Consider the following 20,557-nt stretch of genomic DNA (forward strand, 5'->3'; position numbering starts at 1 on the left):
TAGGAAAATACATACCACATTCATTTAAAAAGCAACTGACTGCTGATCTGTGTCACGATTAGTCTAATGGTAACATACATAGAGGAGACTAGGATCAGTTGTCATAAGCGCTAGATTTCAATAACTCAATATTTAATATCTAATAGGTACTAGTGAAGATACATTTTAACTAAAAGATGGGGTTCTTAAATATCAGGTTGTGGCATGTTGTCACATTTGTGTCTTTTATATCTAATTTAATACAATTTATTAATGCAATTATGTTTGGCTAAACAATTTGTTTGATATTTGATATGTTACCATTTACAAGTGAGATTTTTCATGAATTATTATTATTTTTTTTTTATAATAGTTTTACTCTTTACATTTAGTTAAAGCATGTAAAATGCTGTTTAAAGCTTCAAATATGACAACGTACCCATGTACACTACCGTAATTTTTTTTTAAATGTTTTGATAGAAGTCTCTTATGCTCACCAAGGCTGCATTTCTTTGATCAAAAATACAGTAAAAACAGTAATATTGTGAAATAGTATTACAATTTACAATTACTCTTTTCTGTTTTAATATACATTTCTGTGATGGTAAAGCTGTATTTTTAGTATCATTACTACAGTCTTTAGTGTCACATGATCCTTCAGTAATCATAATAGGCCAAAAAACATTTCTTATTATTATATCAGTTTTGTAAAGTGTTCTGCTACTTAAAAATTTTGTCAATACCATGATACATTTTTTAGGATTCTTTGATGAATAGAAAGTTCAAAAGAACATTTATTTGAAATAGAAACAATGTAAAAGTCTTTCCTGTCACTTTTAATCAATTTAAACGGTAATGTAGTTTGAGAAATTAACTATATCAATGTGACTTGTTTTTCCTGGGCATTAACAGTGCTTTCTTTTACCTAATATTTAAAAGTACAAGTCTATACATAACCTGACTTTTTACCTGACCTACCCTGAGAAATATTCACTGGAGTAAAACATGAGACAACTATACAGGTGCTGGTCATAAAATTAGAATATCATCAAAAAGTTGATTTATTTCAAGAATTCAACTTTACAGGTGAAACTAATATATTATATAGACTCATTACATGCAAAGTGAGATATTTAAAGCCTTTATTTGTTATAATTTTGATGATTATGGCTTACAGCTTATGAAATCCCATGAAATCAAAATTAGAATATTACATGAAATCACACAGTAATTACACAGTAATACCATGGTCATTGAACCAGGTTTTGGTTCTTTTGGCAGTGTGGGCAGGTGCAAATCCTGCTGGAAAATGAAGGAAGCATGAAGTGCTCTGAAAATGTCCTGGTAGACGGCTGCGTTGAGTGGACAGCACAGTGGACCAACACCAGCCGATGACATGGCTCCCCAAACCAACACAGACTGTGGAAACTTCACACTGGACTTCAAGCATCTTGGATTGTGTGCCTCTCCATTCTTCCTCCAGACTCTGGGACCTTGGTTTCCAAATGAGATGCAAAATTTGCTCTCATCAGAAAAGAGGACTTTGGTCCACTGTGCTTTATTAAATCCAGAGTCAACGCAGCCGTCTACCAGGACATTTTCAGAGCACTTCATGCTTCCTTCATTTTCCAGCAGGATTTGCACCTGCCCACACTGCCAAAAGAACCAAAACCTGGTTCAATGGTATTACTGTGTAATTACTGTGTGATTTCATGTAATATTCAAATTTTCTGGGATTTTGATTTTGTGGGTTTCATAAGCTGTAAGCCATAATCATCAAAATTATAACAAATAAAGGCTTGAAATATCTCACTTTGCATGTAATGAGTCTATATAATATATTAGTTTCACCTGTAAAGTTGAATTCTTGAAATAAATCAACTTTTTGATGATATTCAAATTTTATGACCAGCACCTGTACTGTACTTCCTGTTAATGACACAAACAGCAGGGTTTTTTTTCCAGCTGGAGACAAAGAGATCTTTTATTATAATTCACTTTCCGTATCTGATAGTCCTGATATTTTCACAAGCATTGTAAAAGTGACATCATACCACAAATGCTACTTCCCGACTTTAACTGATCTAATTCAATCGGTTCAGGATACTTTTTAAAAATTTGTGCATACGACATCCCGAATTAGCCCCTCATTAGTCTCCAGGTGCAAACCAATCATGAATGCATGAAATACGGCTCAGAGAGCATCACCACGATCCAATGATTCAGTAACTAAGCAACACTGAACATCCTCATCGCTAATGATAACTTACCGGTCGATCTAGTTGGAATCAGTGCTACTATTTCTGATGAATCCTATTTTTTCTCCTGTCTGCAGCAATCTCCTGTTTGCATCATCTCTGGTTAAATACGAAGCTAGCAAAGTGAGAGTTTGTGACTTTAGCTCATTTCATGGTATTTTGGGCAGAGGAATTTGGGAATTGAGGAGACATGACAGTTAAAATGATTTTTTTCTTCTTCTTCTGAATGGCAGTAAGTATTTCCATCCTATAATTAAGCCATTTTCTATAACCGCACCCGGACAATATGCCGAAAAATGTCAGGGTTCTTAACCACACACTTCCAGTATATTATAGGACTTTTCGGAATGATAAATTAAGTCAAACTCAAGCTATTCAGAGCATCAAATCCTAATTTTGATCATCTTTAAATTGAATGACTTAATCATTTAACCTCTCATAGACTATGACACCAGTTGCATGGTGTTAAACTCAAATTTTAAACTGTGGCCATGCAAATTTCATCCAATTTGGCCACAGTTGATGCGTGACCAAAGGATAGGCCTCCAGCCTGACCCCACATTTAGGTTTAAACTGCATCTAATACAACATTTTTGCAATGAAGATGGAACATCTTGAATGATGTTGCTCACTTAGCCATGAAATGTCCTGATACAAACCAATTGCGGTGTAGTTATTCACAAATCGCATAATTTTATTCTGAACATAAGCCTTATCAATCAAACAGGAAAACTACTCAGATGTAAAATGTCTAATGCATCATAATGAAACCTATGTAATATTTTTCACATATCATGGAATTGCCATCACATTGCGCATGGCACACTAATTTATTATTTCTACCAACTGCTTCATTAGGCGGGGATATCATATTCCTTTATTACTGACAGGTTATCTGTCTCAATTAATTTGCAAAGCAGCCAGTGGTCTGAAGTCACATCACATCATAGCCAGGCAAGATGCATCATTAAATCATAATTTTGTTTGTTATCTTTATTCCTTCTCTCGATTATTAATGAGTATTAATTATGCAACCCTGTCTGAAGATGATGGCGTATGTCCCACGCCGTGGAATGGCAATGGAGATTGATTGATTTGAGTAAATGAGAAACTCTTCTTCACTTTTTTCTAAGTCATACTTAAAAATATAGATAATATAACACATTCCAGATGAACAGTATATTTTTTGTTTGATCAGTCCGACATACTGACTTGTAGCTCAGTCCAATGATGTCAGTTTGTGGACAAATCTGTTTGGTTTCACTAGCTGTGCAGAAATGACACACTTTGCCTTTAAATGCCAACTGCTTCAACTGAAGTGCATTTTTCTACATTTGCATTTGTGTTTTCATGTTTTATGGGGACTTTCCATAGACATAAGGATTATTATACTGTACAAACTGTATATTCTATCCCCTAATCCTAAACCTACCCCTAAACCTACCCATCACAGAAAACGTTCTGCATTTTTTTTTTTTTTTGTGCACTGACTCGTGCACTGACAACCTGACTAGAGCTGATGTGTGGGACACACCGCAAACAGGCTCTTCAAGCATTAAACAGCATATAGGCATATACAGAGGTACATACATGTAAGGTACATTAGCAAGCAAAGATTTGCAGTGAAAAATCATCTGAAATAATCATAAGTTTGATTTCTGAAACTGGGACTGGACCGTTTCTCATTATTTTCACATTAAGGCACCTTACCACATTGGCATTCAGTCTGTGCATCCAATTACCTAATTTTGAAACTTCGCAGTAAATAAATAATGAGTGTAAAAATAAACAAGTCTTTAGGGGATTGCTGGACCCGTGCTAGATGGCATTTGCAGACTTGAGCAGTGAAACCACCATTACGCTATGCAACACATCGCAAGCCCAGAGGGGCCTCGTGGGTGGGGTGTAGACTGTCCAGAGGCCTATAACTTTCTTCTTGTGCACATGCAGGTGGCCAAGAGCAACATTTATATGCAGCATTACCATAGAGAAGCTGGCGTGCTGCATTAATGCACTGCTGGTCTACTCTCTTCCTACCCCAGCCCTGAATAAATGAAGAAATGAATAAATAATAGCAGTCTCAGCCCCGTGTGGTGGGCACTAGTCATGATTTGTAGGACCCCTGGCGAGCACTGATTATGTTTCGAGACCAGAGATGCAGTGTTTTATAAGTAGCTCCATGCAGTTTGCAGCTGCTGATTGGCACAGATAATTCTGCAATTGAAATAAGGAAACATGGGAATGTAGCAGAGAATTTCCTCTGATTATTTGCAGTACCCTTATTATTCTCCTGGTGTCATTTGGAAATAAATGCTTTGATCAAGGGCACAAAAGCGATCTCAATAACTCCAGTTTGCAGAGGCTCAGCTGACAAATTTGAGATTGAGAGCTTACAATCTCTGATCACATACTTTAATGGCTTCTTAAATGATCTGTAATGAATTGTCCTGCACTACTATACTACTTATATATCCACCTTAAGACACAAATATTACATTGTAAAGGTGCAGGGCATGAGACTAAAATAAAGATATATGTAGCAAATGTTATCAGCTTTGAACTGGAAAGGTTATTTTCACATTTGTATGAATTAACATACATGCATACATATATGTACTGTCAATGGATAAAAAAAACCCCCAAATTTTTCTGTAATCGCGATTAATGGCACCTAACATTAACATATTTTTATATTGTAATAAATGTTTTTACACCGAATCGCCAAACTAATGAAGAAACAACGACAATATATTTTGAATATTTTGTTTAATGACATATTTTTTACTAAGTTACTTACTAATCTCTAAGGGAACTTAAAACAATCTTCACATAAACCCTTTATAAAATATGTCACATTTTGCTGTGCCTTTAATATAGTGTGTTGTATATAGTGTCTATAATATAGTGATATTCTCTCTGTCGATATCAGCACTCTCTGTTTGAATGAGAGTTGCCTGTCAGTTAATTTTCCCTATTTAACTTTATTTATTTCACAATAAAAAAGAAAATTACTAGTTCAAATATTTGGTATCAATACTTTTATGCAAGGATAGATCCTCTCCATCAGTGAGTATTGCAAGTACACCTGACACTTGCGTCTCTGAATCATTGTGTCAAGCACGTTACTGACAGGATCAAACACAGGCAGCCGGATGGAGCTTGAAACATGCAAGCATCACATGGGTCTCACACATCATGCCTCTCAGCCTCCCAAAGAGAAACCCGCATAGGTTACAATTTGGGCATTACCATTGGGCAGTCGTGGCCTAATGGTTGGAAAGACAGACTGGTAACCCGAAGGTTGCACGTTTGATTCTCAATACCAACAAGGAAATGACTGAGGTGTCCCTGAGGGAGGCACCGAACCCCCAATTGCTGCTCACTGCTCTGGGTGTGTGTGTCCACGGTTTGCAGTGTGTGTGTGTGTGTTCACTACTCACTACTCCTAATGTGTGTGCTGTGCACTAACTTGAATGGGTTAAATGCAGAGGACAAAATTCAAATTTCTCTGGCCTTCTTTTCTTTAATTTTGAATATGATTATTCCATTTCACCTCTACCAGCATAGCAGAAATGTCCATATGTTCCCAAAGTGTAGGTCCAGTAGTTGGAAGAACCTGATGAAAAGTTAATATTACATACCCTAAAGAGCAAGAGCACTGAATAGGTGTTGCACCGACTAGTCGACTTTAATGCTCTGTCATGACGCTTTAAGCTTGACGTCGACTAGTCGATGATCATGGCCTATAGAGGGCGCAACAGGATAAGAAATCTTGAAGTCCGCTTTAAAGCTCCGTGTCCAAACAGTTAAAATGACAAATAAATGCATACTCTGAGAGCACTCCACAAGATGTTTGATTATACTATCTAGATGCTCAACATTGATTGGGAGAATGCACATTTTAATCAGCTTATTGTACAAGTAAGTTCTAAACTATTGACGCATCATGCACAAATGGCGCGCACAGAGAATCAGTATTAATGTATTGTCGGAATGTGTTGTCAACACTGTTCTGTGATTTATCAGTAAAATATATTAGAAACTGAGAAGTTCTAGTGTATATTTATTAGTAACTAAAACCCACAGATTCAATATTATTAGAGAGACGCTGCCAGGCAGAATTAAGTCACACGCAATCGCTCTCTCACTAATGCATTCATATAAATGTTTACTGTTGTGCTTTATCTGTATCTGATTTAGAACGAGCAGAAATCTGTGAGAAATTTAACGACCCAAAGACAAAAGAGCTGATAAAAATGGGCAGCGCTGTGTCAATATGCCATAGCTCTGCACATGGCAACCCGCATTAGAGTCTCAGCTCGAGGTTCAGGCTTATTTGTTAATTAATGACGTCATCAGTGACTAGCTGACTCGACTTTCATCATATAAATGTCGACTTTAAAAAACCTGAAGTCCATAGAACTGAATAACCGTCACAGCTGTGCGGAAACAATAAGAAGACAAAAGGGTAAAAAACAGCAGTGGATGTACTTGTCTAACAGGTGAGTGTAATCAAATGCACCTGATCTAAGTAATAAGCCAGATGCAATTAACAGGAATAATGAGGCATAAAAATGCATCATTTCACATGGTGATGATGGTGGGGGATGGCTCTGTGTTTTACCCTTGGGTTCTCTGTTTCGCTCCGGTGAAACTATTTTATAATTTTAGAATATCTTTAATAATTGCATCTGACTCACAAATAAATAAATAAATGTAAAAAAAAATGAAGCTGCTTTTAAAGCACTGTCTCAGTGTACTTCACAATTGCTCAGAGAGAAAAAAAAAGATGAATTTTTATGAAGATATGGCAAGCTGGCTGTTGACACCAATTTAAAAAATTGAGTGGCAGGGGGTCTCTGTGGGGTGTAATGTTGAATGAAAAGCTTTGATTGGAGATCACAGCTTCAGGACTGTTACACTGGAGTCATCTATGGCCATGTGTCTTTTTTCAGAATGCTTCAGACAATTGGCTGACCTTGAAAAGTGCTACACGCCTATTTAAAGAAGATGCCATTAAAACAAATCCTTTGGCAATACAGATTATTACAACATATGTCAAGTGCGGAAGATTTTTAATTGCAAGGACACCATGTGAAGGAATCAAAGTTTCATAGACATAATTTCATACACAGCAACTACCAGCACACACGTGACTTTGAAACCCGCTTTCACATATTGCAAAGAAAAAGTGCTTGCACAGAATAGTATGTAAACAACATTTAACTGTTTACATAATTTAATCAAGCATTCAAACTACATAATTAGTCATATATGTTCAGCTATTCATGTATTAATCCACATGAGCTGTATTCTTGAGAGACGAAGCTGGATATTATTTAAGGAGAAAGAAATAGACTTACGGTCTCCATGGCAACGGAGAGGTCCCACAGTCAGCTTGGCCTCCGAGCCGGGTCGATTTGTGTCCCCAACAGCCACTTGGCTGACTGGTAAGTGGTCTTTATACACCAGAAGCCCGGAATCATCCCTCCTACCAAACAATGTAAGTCTTAATAAAATGTGAAAAAAAAAAAAAAAATCTTCTAATCTGCTCACAATAGTACACTGACATTTTATTGTACTAAACCTTATTAATGAACTCATTAAAGTTTTAATAAGCGAAACTGCCTGTTTTCTCTCTCAAAAGCAGCCTTCTGACACTGATGACTAGCTGTTTAATTACAGCAATACAATTTGTTTAATTAGTGAAAACACTCACTTCACGTATTTTGCAAATTTAATAAACATTAGTGAACACATACACACATAAACCTCACAGGTAGATGAGGCAGGGCACTATGTGTGCATTATTTTAATGCCACCATCCATCAAAAGTGCAAAACTGCAACTGCAAAAGTCATCTAAAAACAATTATGTATTGCAAACCTGTAGAGAAAAAAAATTCAACAATGTGGTTGGGAATGAAATGTGCCACTTTGAAATCCAATGTCCTAATTTGCATCTATTACGAATGGTGGTTCAGTTTGCTTGGGGTTTATGACAAGTGGCGAGAGCATCGCAATAACCCGCTGTCCATCTGTGCATGGGCCATTAACACATATTGCTGTGTGTTCAGCTAAACCAGCAACAGAAGAGGCAAACTCCATCAGTCTAATTGTGTAAACATTCACAAAATGTATCAAAAAAGATATCCATCAGGAAAACACAAATATTAGTATGGCTCCACTCACTGACTGAGGCTGTTTACCTTAAGAATATAGTATTAAAAAACGACAATAAAAGCATAAACAAACACAATGTACATTAGACAAACACAAACACACAGTTGCCCAGGGGCACGTAAAGTCTGTTTGGTTATTACTTTCCACCAATCCATCCAATGCACTTCCTGTGGAGCGCCAATGGTTGACAGTCTCTAGCTGTTCCAAGACCAAGTAAGCTGCCTATCGCAGAGAATGCGTTTATTTGCATTTAAAAATGCGAGATGTAGAGCTGTGGAATAATGTCAAGTCAAGTCACCTTCATTTATATAGCGCTTTTAACAATATAGATAGTTTCAAAGCAGCTTTACAGTGATAATAGGAAATTAAAGCAGCTCTAGAATAAAGTTATTGTCCAGCTAAAGTTAGTTTTGATTGATTCACTTCCGTCGCAACGATCATTAGTTATTAACTTAGGGGCCGCTTACACGACACAGACACCGTTCTAACAGAAAACCCTTAATGCGATCTACAGACACATTTTGTAAAAAGTTTATTTTAATTTGAGCACCACATTTTTTGGACCATGGTGTCATGCATGAGATGCTGTAAAGGACGCAAAATGCGAGACGCGGGTGCAGCAGTCAAACACGTCCCAAAACATTGGAATTGGAAATGCAGCGCAGTGAAATGCAAAAACATGAGTTTCACTTTATTTTGATGGCCCATTTAACACATTCTGTTGACTATAAGTAACATTGCACCTACATGTCTACTAACTCTTATTAGAGTGTTAGTAGAGTATTGGTAGGGTTAAGGATAGAATAAGTTGAGATGTACATGTAAAATTACTTCTAGTGAGTATAATGTCTGTTGGAGGACCATCACAATAAAGAGTTAACAGATATTAAGCAGACAGTCTACTACTGAGAGTTAGTTGACATGTAGTTGCCAAGTTACTTATAGTCAACAGAATGTTCAAAAGGGACCATCAAAATTAAGTGTTACCAAAAAAGATTCTGTGTAAATGTCCCCTAAAGCTGCAACCTAACTGTCACGGACCCTAATAAGTGAGCGATTATACAAAACCTAAAGATACAAAATACAAAAAGCTTTTATGACATCTTTTGCAACGGAATTACCGAACATCCAAAGCGATGTTTCATGCTGGGCTAAATGCGCTAATTTTATGTGCGTACATATGATTGGTGTTTAAGAACTCGCAAAGAGCTTATAAAATGTGTAAAGGAGTAAAAAGCAGTGTAAGGAATTCCTCCATTGCACAAAATGAAGATCTGCTACAAGGAGACAGCTGTTTCAATGCCTGTATCAAACTGTAATTGGGAACGTAGCTCCTATGATAGGAAAAAACAGGTATGTTTGAGATTTTTAGGCCTTTTTTGGTCAATTTTAGGGTTGCATTTCATGACATCATGTCTGGTTTTTGGTTCATTTAGATGTCTTTGGTCCATGTTGCATTCATATTTCATGTGAACCGCAACAAAGTTCATTTGGTTGTTTGGTTCGCACCAAGGTTTGGATGGCAGTGTTCACACTTCAAATGAACCATACTTACAGAGCAATCGCACCAGAGTTCGTTTTAATCTAAACAAACCTGCCAAGTGTGAACACACACTTAGAACATTATGTTAACATGTTGCTAAAATAATGGTGCAGTACTCTAATATGCATCAATGTCTAGGTTAGAGCACAAACAAATATTGGTGAAAACAATCATTTTTTTATTACACTGAACTATTTTTGCCATGAATGATTCAGTACTGCATATAAGCACTAAGGGACAATGGATTGTCTGGTTAGCATGATCTAGTTAACCCATGGTGGTAACCACTGTACACACAGATTGGGCAAAAACATGTGTTCTGATTATATAAAATTTTACATATATATTGCTAATATTTCTTTATAGTATAGTAGTGGTTGAACAGACTAGTCGACTTTAATGCTTTGCCATGACGCTTTAAGCTTGACGTCGACTAGTCGATGATCATGGCCTATAGAGGGCGCAACAGGAACAAGAAATCTTGAAGTCCACTTCAAAGTGACAAATAAATGCATACTCTGAGAGCACTCCACAAAATATGTTTGATTATACCATAGATGCTCAAAATTGATCGGGTGAATGCACATTTTAAACAGCTTATTGTACACGTCAGTTAATCGTCGTTCTAAACGAATACACTGCTGCATTGAACCACACACACATACAGAAGCTTGCGCATCATCAGATTGTGCGCATACAGAAACATTCAGAAGCACAGAAATGTATTGTCAAATCTGTTCTGTGGTTTATCAATAAAATAGCTTAGAAACAGAATAGTCCTAGCATATATTTTTAGTAGCTAAAACCAACAGATGCACTATTATTAAAGAGACGCTGCCAGGTCAAATTAATTCACACGCAATCGCTCTCTCATTAATGCATTCATATAAATGGAATCTTTACTGTGACTGACTTGAAAAAAACCTGAATTCGTTTAACCCTTATAAATGTTTCACCAATGCCCAATTTTGTTTGGCAGCGCTCTTAAAAACAATAGACTTGTATTATTTATTAATATTTTAGCTTTTATTTTATTTTTATATTTTCAGTTTTCATTTTAAGTTTTAATAATTGTATGACTTATTTAACATTTCCATATAGCTTTAATCTATTTTTTTTATTTATTTCAGTTTTTGTTTTAGTAATTTTAGTACTTCTGCTTAGAGTTAGAGTACTTAGAGTTATTTGAGTTTCTCATTATTTTATTTCAGCTTTGCTCAAATAACTGAAAAACATTTGTTTTTAATAGTAAAAAGTTATAGTTAACAATAACAACACTCTCTCTAAGTCCCAAACTTTAGTCTCTTGTGGTGAATCAGTCAATCAGTTTTGTCATGATGCAATTTTCTTGCAGATCCACAGTGTTTAGTTACACTACTGCTCAAGTGATTGGCTCAAAAAAAACAACAACTGTGCCCACATCTAAGCGCTATGGAAATGGTAATACTAACTGCCTTTCTCTCTTATTCACTTTGCAAATCTAAGAGTTTATTGTGTTAAGGTGGGTTGTTTCTCTCTCTGTTCTTTAACAGCTGACTGACATTAACAGCTTACATAAAAAGACCCATTAGAAAGGATGTAAATGAATGTGTCTCAAACCAATACATAACCACATGCATTAAAGACAATTCTATGAGGGTGCCTGACGAATGAACTTGTTCCCCTCCTCGGCAATATCGCCCACAGCTCTCTTTTGTAATAAAGCCACCAAACACACCAGCCAGAGCTTTTGTTGATGGAAATATCAGGGTTCAGCTCTACTCAAACTTCTTTATCAACGCAATATGTTTGCCATTTGCACAAGCGCTGAGGTCGAGACTCGAGAAAACCATGTCATCCAGCAGACGCCACTATTTAATGAATACAAAGAGACAATAAGGCAGATGGGAACATGACTTGCTTGCCTCTCATAAGTTTGATAGGTGAGCTAAGAAGGTCAGTAACTTGCAAATAGCAGCTTAAACTAAAGCTCATAATTAGCTGCCGGATTTGGCGATCGCCATGGAAACAGCATATTGCAACTCAAATAATGTGGCGACTTACCACTGTTTCTGGTCGGCATCACAGTTGCAGTAGTATCTGGAGTCGGTGCAGTTGCGCTCAATGCCACATGCACATTTCTGAATGCCAGGAGCAGAGCCGCCCCAGTAAAAGTGCTTCTCGTTACCGCGGCCGACCCACCATGTGTAAGGCGTTCCATCTGCAAATACATAAAGGAAATGGAAAGTTTAACAAATCAACTATGAAATATTATGTTGATGAGAAGACCATTACAGGACTTCTACAGACAGGCCAGTGACAAACCATATTGGTTCCATCCATCCATCAATTCATCTATATATTCTTCCATCCATTCCATCAGATTCATCCATAAGATCCATCCAATCAACCCAGCCACCCACCCACCCATAAGATCCATCCATCCATCTGGTACATCCACCCATAACATCGATCCATCCATCCATCCATCCATCCATCCATAGTGAACCATTTAATTTAATAATTTATTCATTTCAACAAATCAACTATGAAATATTAGGTGAAATATTATGTTAAAGAGAAGACCATCACATGACTTCTACGGCAGGCCAGTCACAAACCATCTTGGTTCCATCCATCCATCAATTCATCCATCCATCCAGTTACACATTTGACAGCCTTTTTTTTTTTTTTTACTAATCGACATGTCAGATAAACTGTGCCATAAAATTATTTTAGTCTTCTTAAAGGAACTTCTCACACTTAAAAAAATAATAATAACTAGAAAAATGCATTTCCGGGGGAACTGCAAAGTGTGCTTGCTCGGGTGCAGTGCACTAATGTTAGCAGGTAGTGGATAAGGGTGCGTTGAAGTTTGCTTGATCTGATCATTTCAACAATAGTACTTTTTTCAAGATTGTGCAAAAAGGTGAAAAGTTATGTGCATTAAGAGACATGTCTGCAATGTAGACTAGTGCCAATGGCATTGTTTATGTGGCTTGGTTGTTGGTTTTGAAATAATTGGTTATGAATATACAGCAGAGAGTGGGAGTGTTTTGGGTGATGAAATAGTATTGAAAAGAAGTTGACAGTCTTCATTTACTGTATCCAATAAGCCAATACAAAACTCACCCAGCTGTTCTGTGGTTGAGTGTTCCCTTTGATTAGGAACAAATTTACTATCTCAAATTAAGGTCTACCGTAATTAGCGATGCTTTGATTGCTGCTGTCAAGATGGTTGTCATCACCTACACAGAAACGCTGATTTTTATAGCCTACCGTCAGTCCTCATATTGTAATTAAATGAAAAACGCTATCAGTTTCACTATTAGCTTATTCTAGCGATGCAATCGCAACAACATGGATAACGCTGTTTGGCCTTGCCTAACTTTATTTGACATATGCCGCATATGCTAGAGTTACACATCCAGCTGCCATTTCAGGGCTTGAATTTTGGTGCGGGAATGTGGGGATTGTGCATAATTTAAACCATTCCCGCAAGGTTAGCTTTTTACGGAGCCCCTAAAGGGACGTGGTGGTGGAAAAAATTTTAGGTTGGGAGAATTTTTTTTTCCAAATCTTTTGCGTTCCCTCGCAAAACTTTTGCGTTCCCCCGAGAAACTTTGCGTTCCCACGCAAAACTTTTGCGTTCCCTCGCAAAGATATTTGCGTTCCCACGCAAAGTTTTGCGTTCCCTCGCAAAGATATTTGCGTTCCCACGCAAAACCTGTTTTGAGCTCGGACAGACACTTCCTGTTTAATGTCCCGCTGGCAGTGTTTCAGAGCTCCGTACGTTAATGGAGCGTTTCATAGTGTTTGAACTTGGACTCAAATATAAAGAAATGCCGTCAGTGCTTAACTCAAGGAGTTCAGTGAAGCGGGCAATATTCACATAGGCTATTCGAACGTCCCTATTCTTGAGCTAAACGTTGTTAAAGCACAAACGACACCTATTTACAATCACAGTAACCTAGACAACGAGCTACAACCCAATTATCATCAAAACGAGCTTTATAATATTAATTTGTCTCAAACCAGACGAATGAGAGACAAGTCCAAATAAGGGGCCGTCTGTAAAGTGCAAATCCCCAAAACCTTCTGCACATTTTATATTATTGAACATATTCAATAGCTTCACTGTGATCACACTGTACTGTCACCAAATTCAGTTCACACATCACTGCTCTCCTGCTGGTTATACTACATAGTTTGATTTAAAAAAATGCATAGTTTTTATAATTATTTATTATGAAATAAAATCAATAACTTCACCCTTTTTAGAAAATATATTATAAATAACTTCACACTGTTATACAGTGATGCCATCAAATTCAGTAAGCAAATATAATGCAAAAGCTGCGTACAGTACCAATATTATTTGTGTAAAGAATAGGCCTACTTATTTTTTATGTGCAATTACTTCCCAAACTAAGTGTTGTAGGCCTATAACCAACATTAGAGCGGTGATGTGTGAACTAAATTTGGTGTGTTACAGTGAAGTTATTGAATATTTTTCAGAATGTGCAAAAGCAGTGTAGTATGACCAGTGGGTCACCATTGATATGTAAACTGAATTGGGTGGCACTACAGTTTGTAACATTGAAGTCAATGACTATTTTTGACTATGAGTTGATGCTGTAGTCGTTTTTGGGTTATATTGCACTGCAGACGGTCCCTTTGAACTAGTCTCTCAGCCACCTGCTCATAGAGATCCATTTAGCCTATATTATAAAAGCTTGTTTTGATGATAATTGGGTTGTAGCTCGTTGTCTAGGTTACTGTGATTGTAAATAGGTGTCGTTTGTGCTTTAACAACGTTTAGCTCAAGAATAGGGAAGTTCGAATAGCCTATGTGAATATTGCCAGCTTTACTGAATTCCTTGAGTTAAGCACTGACCGCATCTTTATATTTGAGTCCAAGTTCAAACATTATGAGAAGCTCCATTAACGTACGGAGCTCTGAAACACTGCCAGCGGGACATTAAACAGGAAGTGTCTGTCCGAGCTCAAAACAGGTTTTGCGTGGGAACGCAAATATCTTTGCGAGGGAACGCAAAAGTTTTGCGTGGGAACGCAAATATCTTTGCGAGGGAATGCAAAAGTTTTGCATGGGAACGCAAAAGATGTGAAAAAAAAATTTTTCAACGCAAAAGATTTGAAAATCAAAAATCCTTCTAGTAACTTTTGTGAGGCTTGGTCCAAGGATCATGGACGTCTAGTTTCGTGAAGTTCGGACAAAATTTGTGACCTGTGAAACTTTAGTTTCGCTTTCTGTTCAATCCACTATGGCGGACAAACGACATGGACTCGTGATGTCATCTTTGTGAGCAACTTACACCGGTACTGACCGTACGTTTTAAAGTTGGAACGGTGTCTCTGTCTCAAAGGGCCTAGGCGCAGGAGCTGGCCAAAATTTTTCTCCCGGGAATAATAATAATAATAATAATAAGAAGAAAACTTAAGAAGAACAATAAGTGTGCTGCTTTCAGCAAGCACACTTAATAATAATAATAAGAAAACTTAAGAAGAACAATAAGTGTGCTGCTTTCAGCAAGCACACTTAATAATGTGAAATAAAATAGCCAGTTACTGTACAATATATAACACATGTAAATTAACTCCAAGAAATCTTTGTTGTCCATGGATGATTCTTATAAATATACTCTTTATAAATAAATAATAATAGAAGCAATACTTTGAACGTTTTTAGATCCAGCACAACCAGCACAGAATAAAAAGCTGCCATTTACAGAAACCATGCATACACTAAAAATGCATCTATCCTTGTTCCAAATCTACTACATTTACATTACATACATTTATTCAATCAAAAGATGCATTTATCCAAAGCGAATTTAAAAACTCCAGAATTACAGAAGGTTTTTTTTTACAGTAGCTAGTGCCATGCTCTACTGTTTGAACACTACCACAGCTACAGAATCTACCACAGGACTGAACAGCTGTTTGATGGCTGCTTATAACATGCAGACAATGGTAATTACAGTGCTTGAGATTTCAAGAGTACTTCACGGTCTACCCACAGATACGAGTACTAATTCCCTCTGTGTGTAAAGACACAACACGCTCAAAAGGATTAACACTTGGCTCTTTGGGAGCACACACAGTGCTCTAGGGGCTGCTGGACTGCCATTCTCATGGGCTAATGTGCGTGCAAAAGCCCACATCTGCATGCCGAGAAGGAAGCAGAGACAATCCAAACACAGTATAGAGCTGGCAAGTGCACTGGAGGCAAACATACACACAAGCTTGTGACTACAGCACAAACAAGTATGCATACACACACACTGTCTTTCATGGCAAAACAATAATTTGCTAATTTACTTCATTAACCAGTAGAGATGAATCACAGATGGATGCTGGAACTGTTAGGGTTAGAAAATCATTGAATTCACTGGATCATTGGAGCTTCACAATCATTTAGAGTTGAAAAACACTATTTCAGATGACACACTGCTGGCTGCTGTCGTTATATATGCAAGAGTTGAATTACTTAAAACAAGCTCTATTCCGCAAGGCGGCTCCAGGGGAAATACGTGTAAAATGTACTATGTGTTAGAGCTCCATGCAAATGCTTGATGTGTGACTACATCTCCAGCCCTCCATCAAAAGAGAGAATGTGTTTGTTAAATTCAGTTTGACATAAAATTATGACATTGATGTACTCTAGGTCTCCACAGAAGGAAACAATCCTGAAATTAGCTAACAATAAAATGGAGTAACAGCTCGACCAGACAGTCCATCAGCTTCAGGAATTTCATCTCCACCACACTTAATTAGTAGCAATGACTCCAGCTATTCCACTAAGGAGCCTGAATAAAGACCTGCACATTTCAGACTCCGCCGACAGGGCTGACAGATACAGGAGAGACCCACACATGGCAGTTGCAGGCAGGAAGCCAACCACCCTGAGTGACTGAAGAGATGCCAAGCAGAAGAAAATTAACAAACAACAGCAAAAAATGATCACTGTGGTGATGGACAGACATTCTGACAGATGGTGAGTGGTCTCTGACACATGCCGTACAGCTGGTACTTGTGAACGCCGTTGATCCAGGAATACTGGGATGGATGCAGGTGCACAAGAAACATGGCCAAAAGACACATGTGTGCATGCCTCACCTGGCCTTCTGGGGGTCTGTGGTGATTCGCAGTATGAAGTCTACGCCTCATTAAACTCTAGGGCCAAGAGTTTGCTCCACCAATGTTATCTGCATGGACTGCTTCCTGTTTTCCCTCACCTCAGCTCACACCAGCCTCAATCAATCACTCCATTCACTCTTGGCTGGAAACACAGCCGCCGGGCCAGACTAATTTAACAGGGAAATGGAGCTCTTTTTGTACTCCTGCTGAGTTCTGAAACCGAGTTGATCATCCATTTGTAACCCAAACCCAGTGATCGTTAAACAGGTGTAAACAAGATTGGCACATACCGGAATCCATTCTGCATATGTGCATAGAGTAGAACGGGACTATTTGTCACAAAGGCTGCAGCTCAGTAACCATAAAGGTTTCAGTCCAATTAAACATACATTTTAAGAAAATTATATATCTGTAAGTTTTTTTTTAAATGTTTTTGAAAGAAGTCTCTTATCCTCACCAAGGCAGCATTTATTTGATAAAAAATACAGTAAAAACAGAAATTTTGTGAATAATTATGGCCATTTAAGGTTACACTTTATTTTAATGTGTCCCTGTTACATTAGACAATTAAGTGTAATTAATTAGACATTTAAGTACTGAGTAATATTAACTAACTACATGTACTTAATATAAAAACAGGTATAATGTTACAAAAAAATTATCTTGCAAATAATTACTGTAAACATTCTATTCATCAAAGAATTCTGCAAAAGAAAAATCATGGTTTCCAGAAAAATATTAGGCAGCTGTTTTCAACAACAATAATAGGAAATGCCTCATGAGCACCGAATCAGCATATTAAGATGATTTCTGAAGGATCATGTGAGAGTAATTACATTTTACTCTGTTGCATTGATTCTGCGGTAGCCCCGCGGGATTGCAGGCCTCTAGTGTAAAGTCTAGGTTTGATATTCGATTTTGCGGTAGCCCCGCGGGATTGCAGGCCTCTAGTGTAAAGTCTAGGTTTGATTTTCGATTCTGCGGTAGCGCCACGGGATTGCAGGCCTCTAGTGTAAAGTCTAGGTTTGATATTCGATTCTGCGGTAGCCCCGCGGGATTGCAGGCCTCTAGTGTAAAGTCTAGGTTTGATTTTCGATTCTGCGGTAGCCCCGCGGGATTGCAGGCCTCTAGTGTAAAGTCTAGGTTTGATATTCGATTCTGCGGTAGCCCCGCGGGATTGCAGGCCTCTAGTGTAAAGTCTAGGTTTGATATTCGATTCTGCGGTAGCGCCACGGGATTGCAGGCCTCTAGTGTAAAGTCTAGGTTTGATATTCGATTCTGCGGTAGCCCCGCGGGATTGCAGGCCTCTAGTGTAAAGTCTAGGTTTGATATTCGATTCTGCGGTAGCGCCACGGGATTGCAGGCCTCTAGTGTAAAGTCTAGGTTTGATATTCGATTCTGCAGTAGCGCCACGGGATTGCAGGCCTCTAGTGTAAAGTCTAAGTTTGATATTCGATTCTGCGGTAGCCCCGCGGGATTGCAGGCCTCTAGTGTAAAGTCTAGGTTTGATTATCGATTCTGCAGTAGCGCCGCGGGATTGCAGGCCTCTAGTGTAAAGTCTACGTTTGATATTCGATTCTGCGGTAGCCCCGCGGGATTGCAGGCCTCTAGTGTAAAGTCTAGGTTTGATATTCGATTCTGCGGTAGCTCCGCGGGATTGCAGGCCTCTAGTGTAAAGTCTAAGTTTGATATTCGATTCTGCGGTAGCCCCGCGGGATTGCGGGCCTCTAGTGTAAAGTCTAGGTTTGATATTCGATTCTGCGGTAGCCCCGCGGGATTGCGGGCCTCTAGTGTAAAGTCTAGGTTTGATATTCGATTCTGCGGTAGCCCCGCAGGATTGCGGGCCTCTAGTGTAAAGTCTAGGTTTGATTATCGATTCTGCGGTAGCCCCGCGGGATTGCGGGCCTCTAGTGTAAAGTCTAGGTTTGATATTCGAATCTGCGGTAGCGCCGTGGGATTGCAGGCCTCTAGTGTAAAGTCTAGGTTTGATATTCGATTCTGCGGTAGCCCCGCGGGATTGCGGGCCTCTAGTGTAAAGTCTAGGTTTGATATTCACTTAAAAATATATTAAAATGATAAAACCCCAGTGTGAATATCCAATATCACTTCCTCTATAACAATATGCTGGAGGTTAATTCAGTTTTGAGACAAATGAAACCAAGGAGAAAGAAACTTACCAACAACAGCTGTTGTTTAGGGAAAACACTAAAACAATTGGTCTTGTTTGCTAGACTCGTACTGTATTTGCATGTGTATGGCTCCCCGATGAGCTTGATGCACTCTGAGAGCCATTTTATAAATGAAACTTCAAATTCTACTTCAGCACCAACATTTCCAACATCTCTCTCTCTCTCTCTCTTCCCCCTCAAACAACAGAATCCTGGCACAAATTTTTCAATCCCTCCCAGGAAAATCGATCGGTGAGACACAAATCTAATTTCCATCGTATCTAGGTCTTCTTGCCTGGGACCCACATTACGCCATTTCTTTCGAATTTGCAGCTGTCTGTCACTTCAAAAGACACGTCCCTCCATCTTTATCAGTCTTGTCTCCTTTAAGTTTCCCCTTGTGCCTCATCCCATTTTATCTAAGTGATGTAAAAGAGAGTGACGTCTTTCTTCCACTTTCATGTAAGAAGGAAAGACTTGCCGCCACATGTAAATGCCAGGATCTTGGCTCTACACATCAGGACCATGAATGACAGCTTCATTTTCCTGTCAAGAGGATCACAGTGGCGAGAGCCAACTCTTCAGAGCCAGAGCGGCTGTTCACGCTGTCCATTGCGAAACGCCTTTCTGCCATTTCAGCCATCCCGGGGGAAAGTCTGACACGATAGCCAGGAAGAAGGGCTCATCAGACCGACCTAAATTGGGAGAGCATTGCTTTCCTCCTGGAAAAAAAACGAAAGAAATGGCAGCCCCCACATTGAAACCTGGCACTGAACGAAAATTCATCTCATCATCAGTATGGCTTTTCTCTGGAGGGCACGGACAGGTCTTTTCTCATGTTGGGGAGATAACTGTTGCATAATGATTCTCTGACAGTCCAACCCACTGTGTAGAATGAACCCCAGTGGGAGCCTGGTATTGATCGACACTCTCTCTTTCCTTAAATAGAGAACGGCTTGATAAATGGGCCTTATCGAACTTATCTGTTACGGTAGGTACTGGGAGACACATGCTGATGGATGCTTTTCAATGGAATATAGAGGAATTAGTAGAGCACAGACTGAAACGCTTGCTCTGTTTTTTGGTCTCTGGTGACTAAATGTGCACAAAACATCATCATAACATCATAACAGGGTGATGCCAACAAAAACCATCTTCAAGAGGGAGAGAGCTGTGGCCTAGTGTGTTGCTCCGGTGGGAAACACAGGTTCAGATCTGTCCCCACTTTTAATCTTGATTCAGTTCCTAACTCTTCAATGTATAGATTCATGTTCTGCTTCTAATAGT

The 20,557-nt window shown here is 38.5% G+C and overlaps 1 protein-coding gene across 1 annotated transcript in view; it reads right to left on the reverse strand.

Moving 5' to 3' along the window:
* cntnap2a (contactin associated protein 2a) overlaps positions 1–20,557 on the reverse strand; it is a 401,654-nt gene that overhangs the window by 85,558 nt on the left and 295,539 nt on the right. The window contains exons 14-15 of the mRNA XM_084103264.1: positions 12,006–12,162; positions 7,601–7,728 (exon numbers count right to left, since the gene is read on the reverse strand). Of these exons, the coding sequence (XP_083959390.1) occupies positions 7,601–7,728; positions 12,006–12,162 (285 nt within the window). The remainder of the gene's footprint in view (positions 1–7,600; positions 7,729–12,005; positions 12,163–20,557) is intronic.

The sequence above is a fragment of the Abramis brama genome (genome assembly GCF_963993115.1).
Source record: "Abramis brama genome assembly, chromosome: 24".
NCBI classification, from domain to species: domain Eukaryota; kingdom Metazoa; phylum Chordata; class Actinopteri; order Cypriniformes; family Leuciscidae; genus Abramis; species Abramis brama.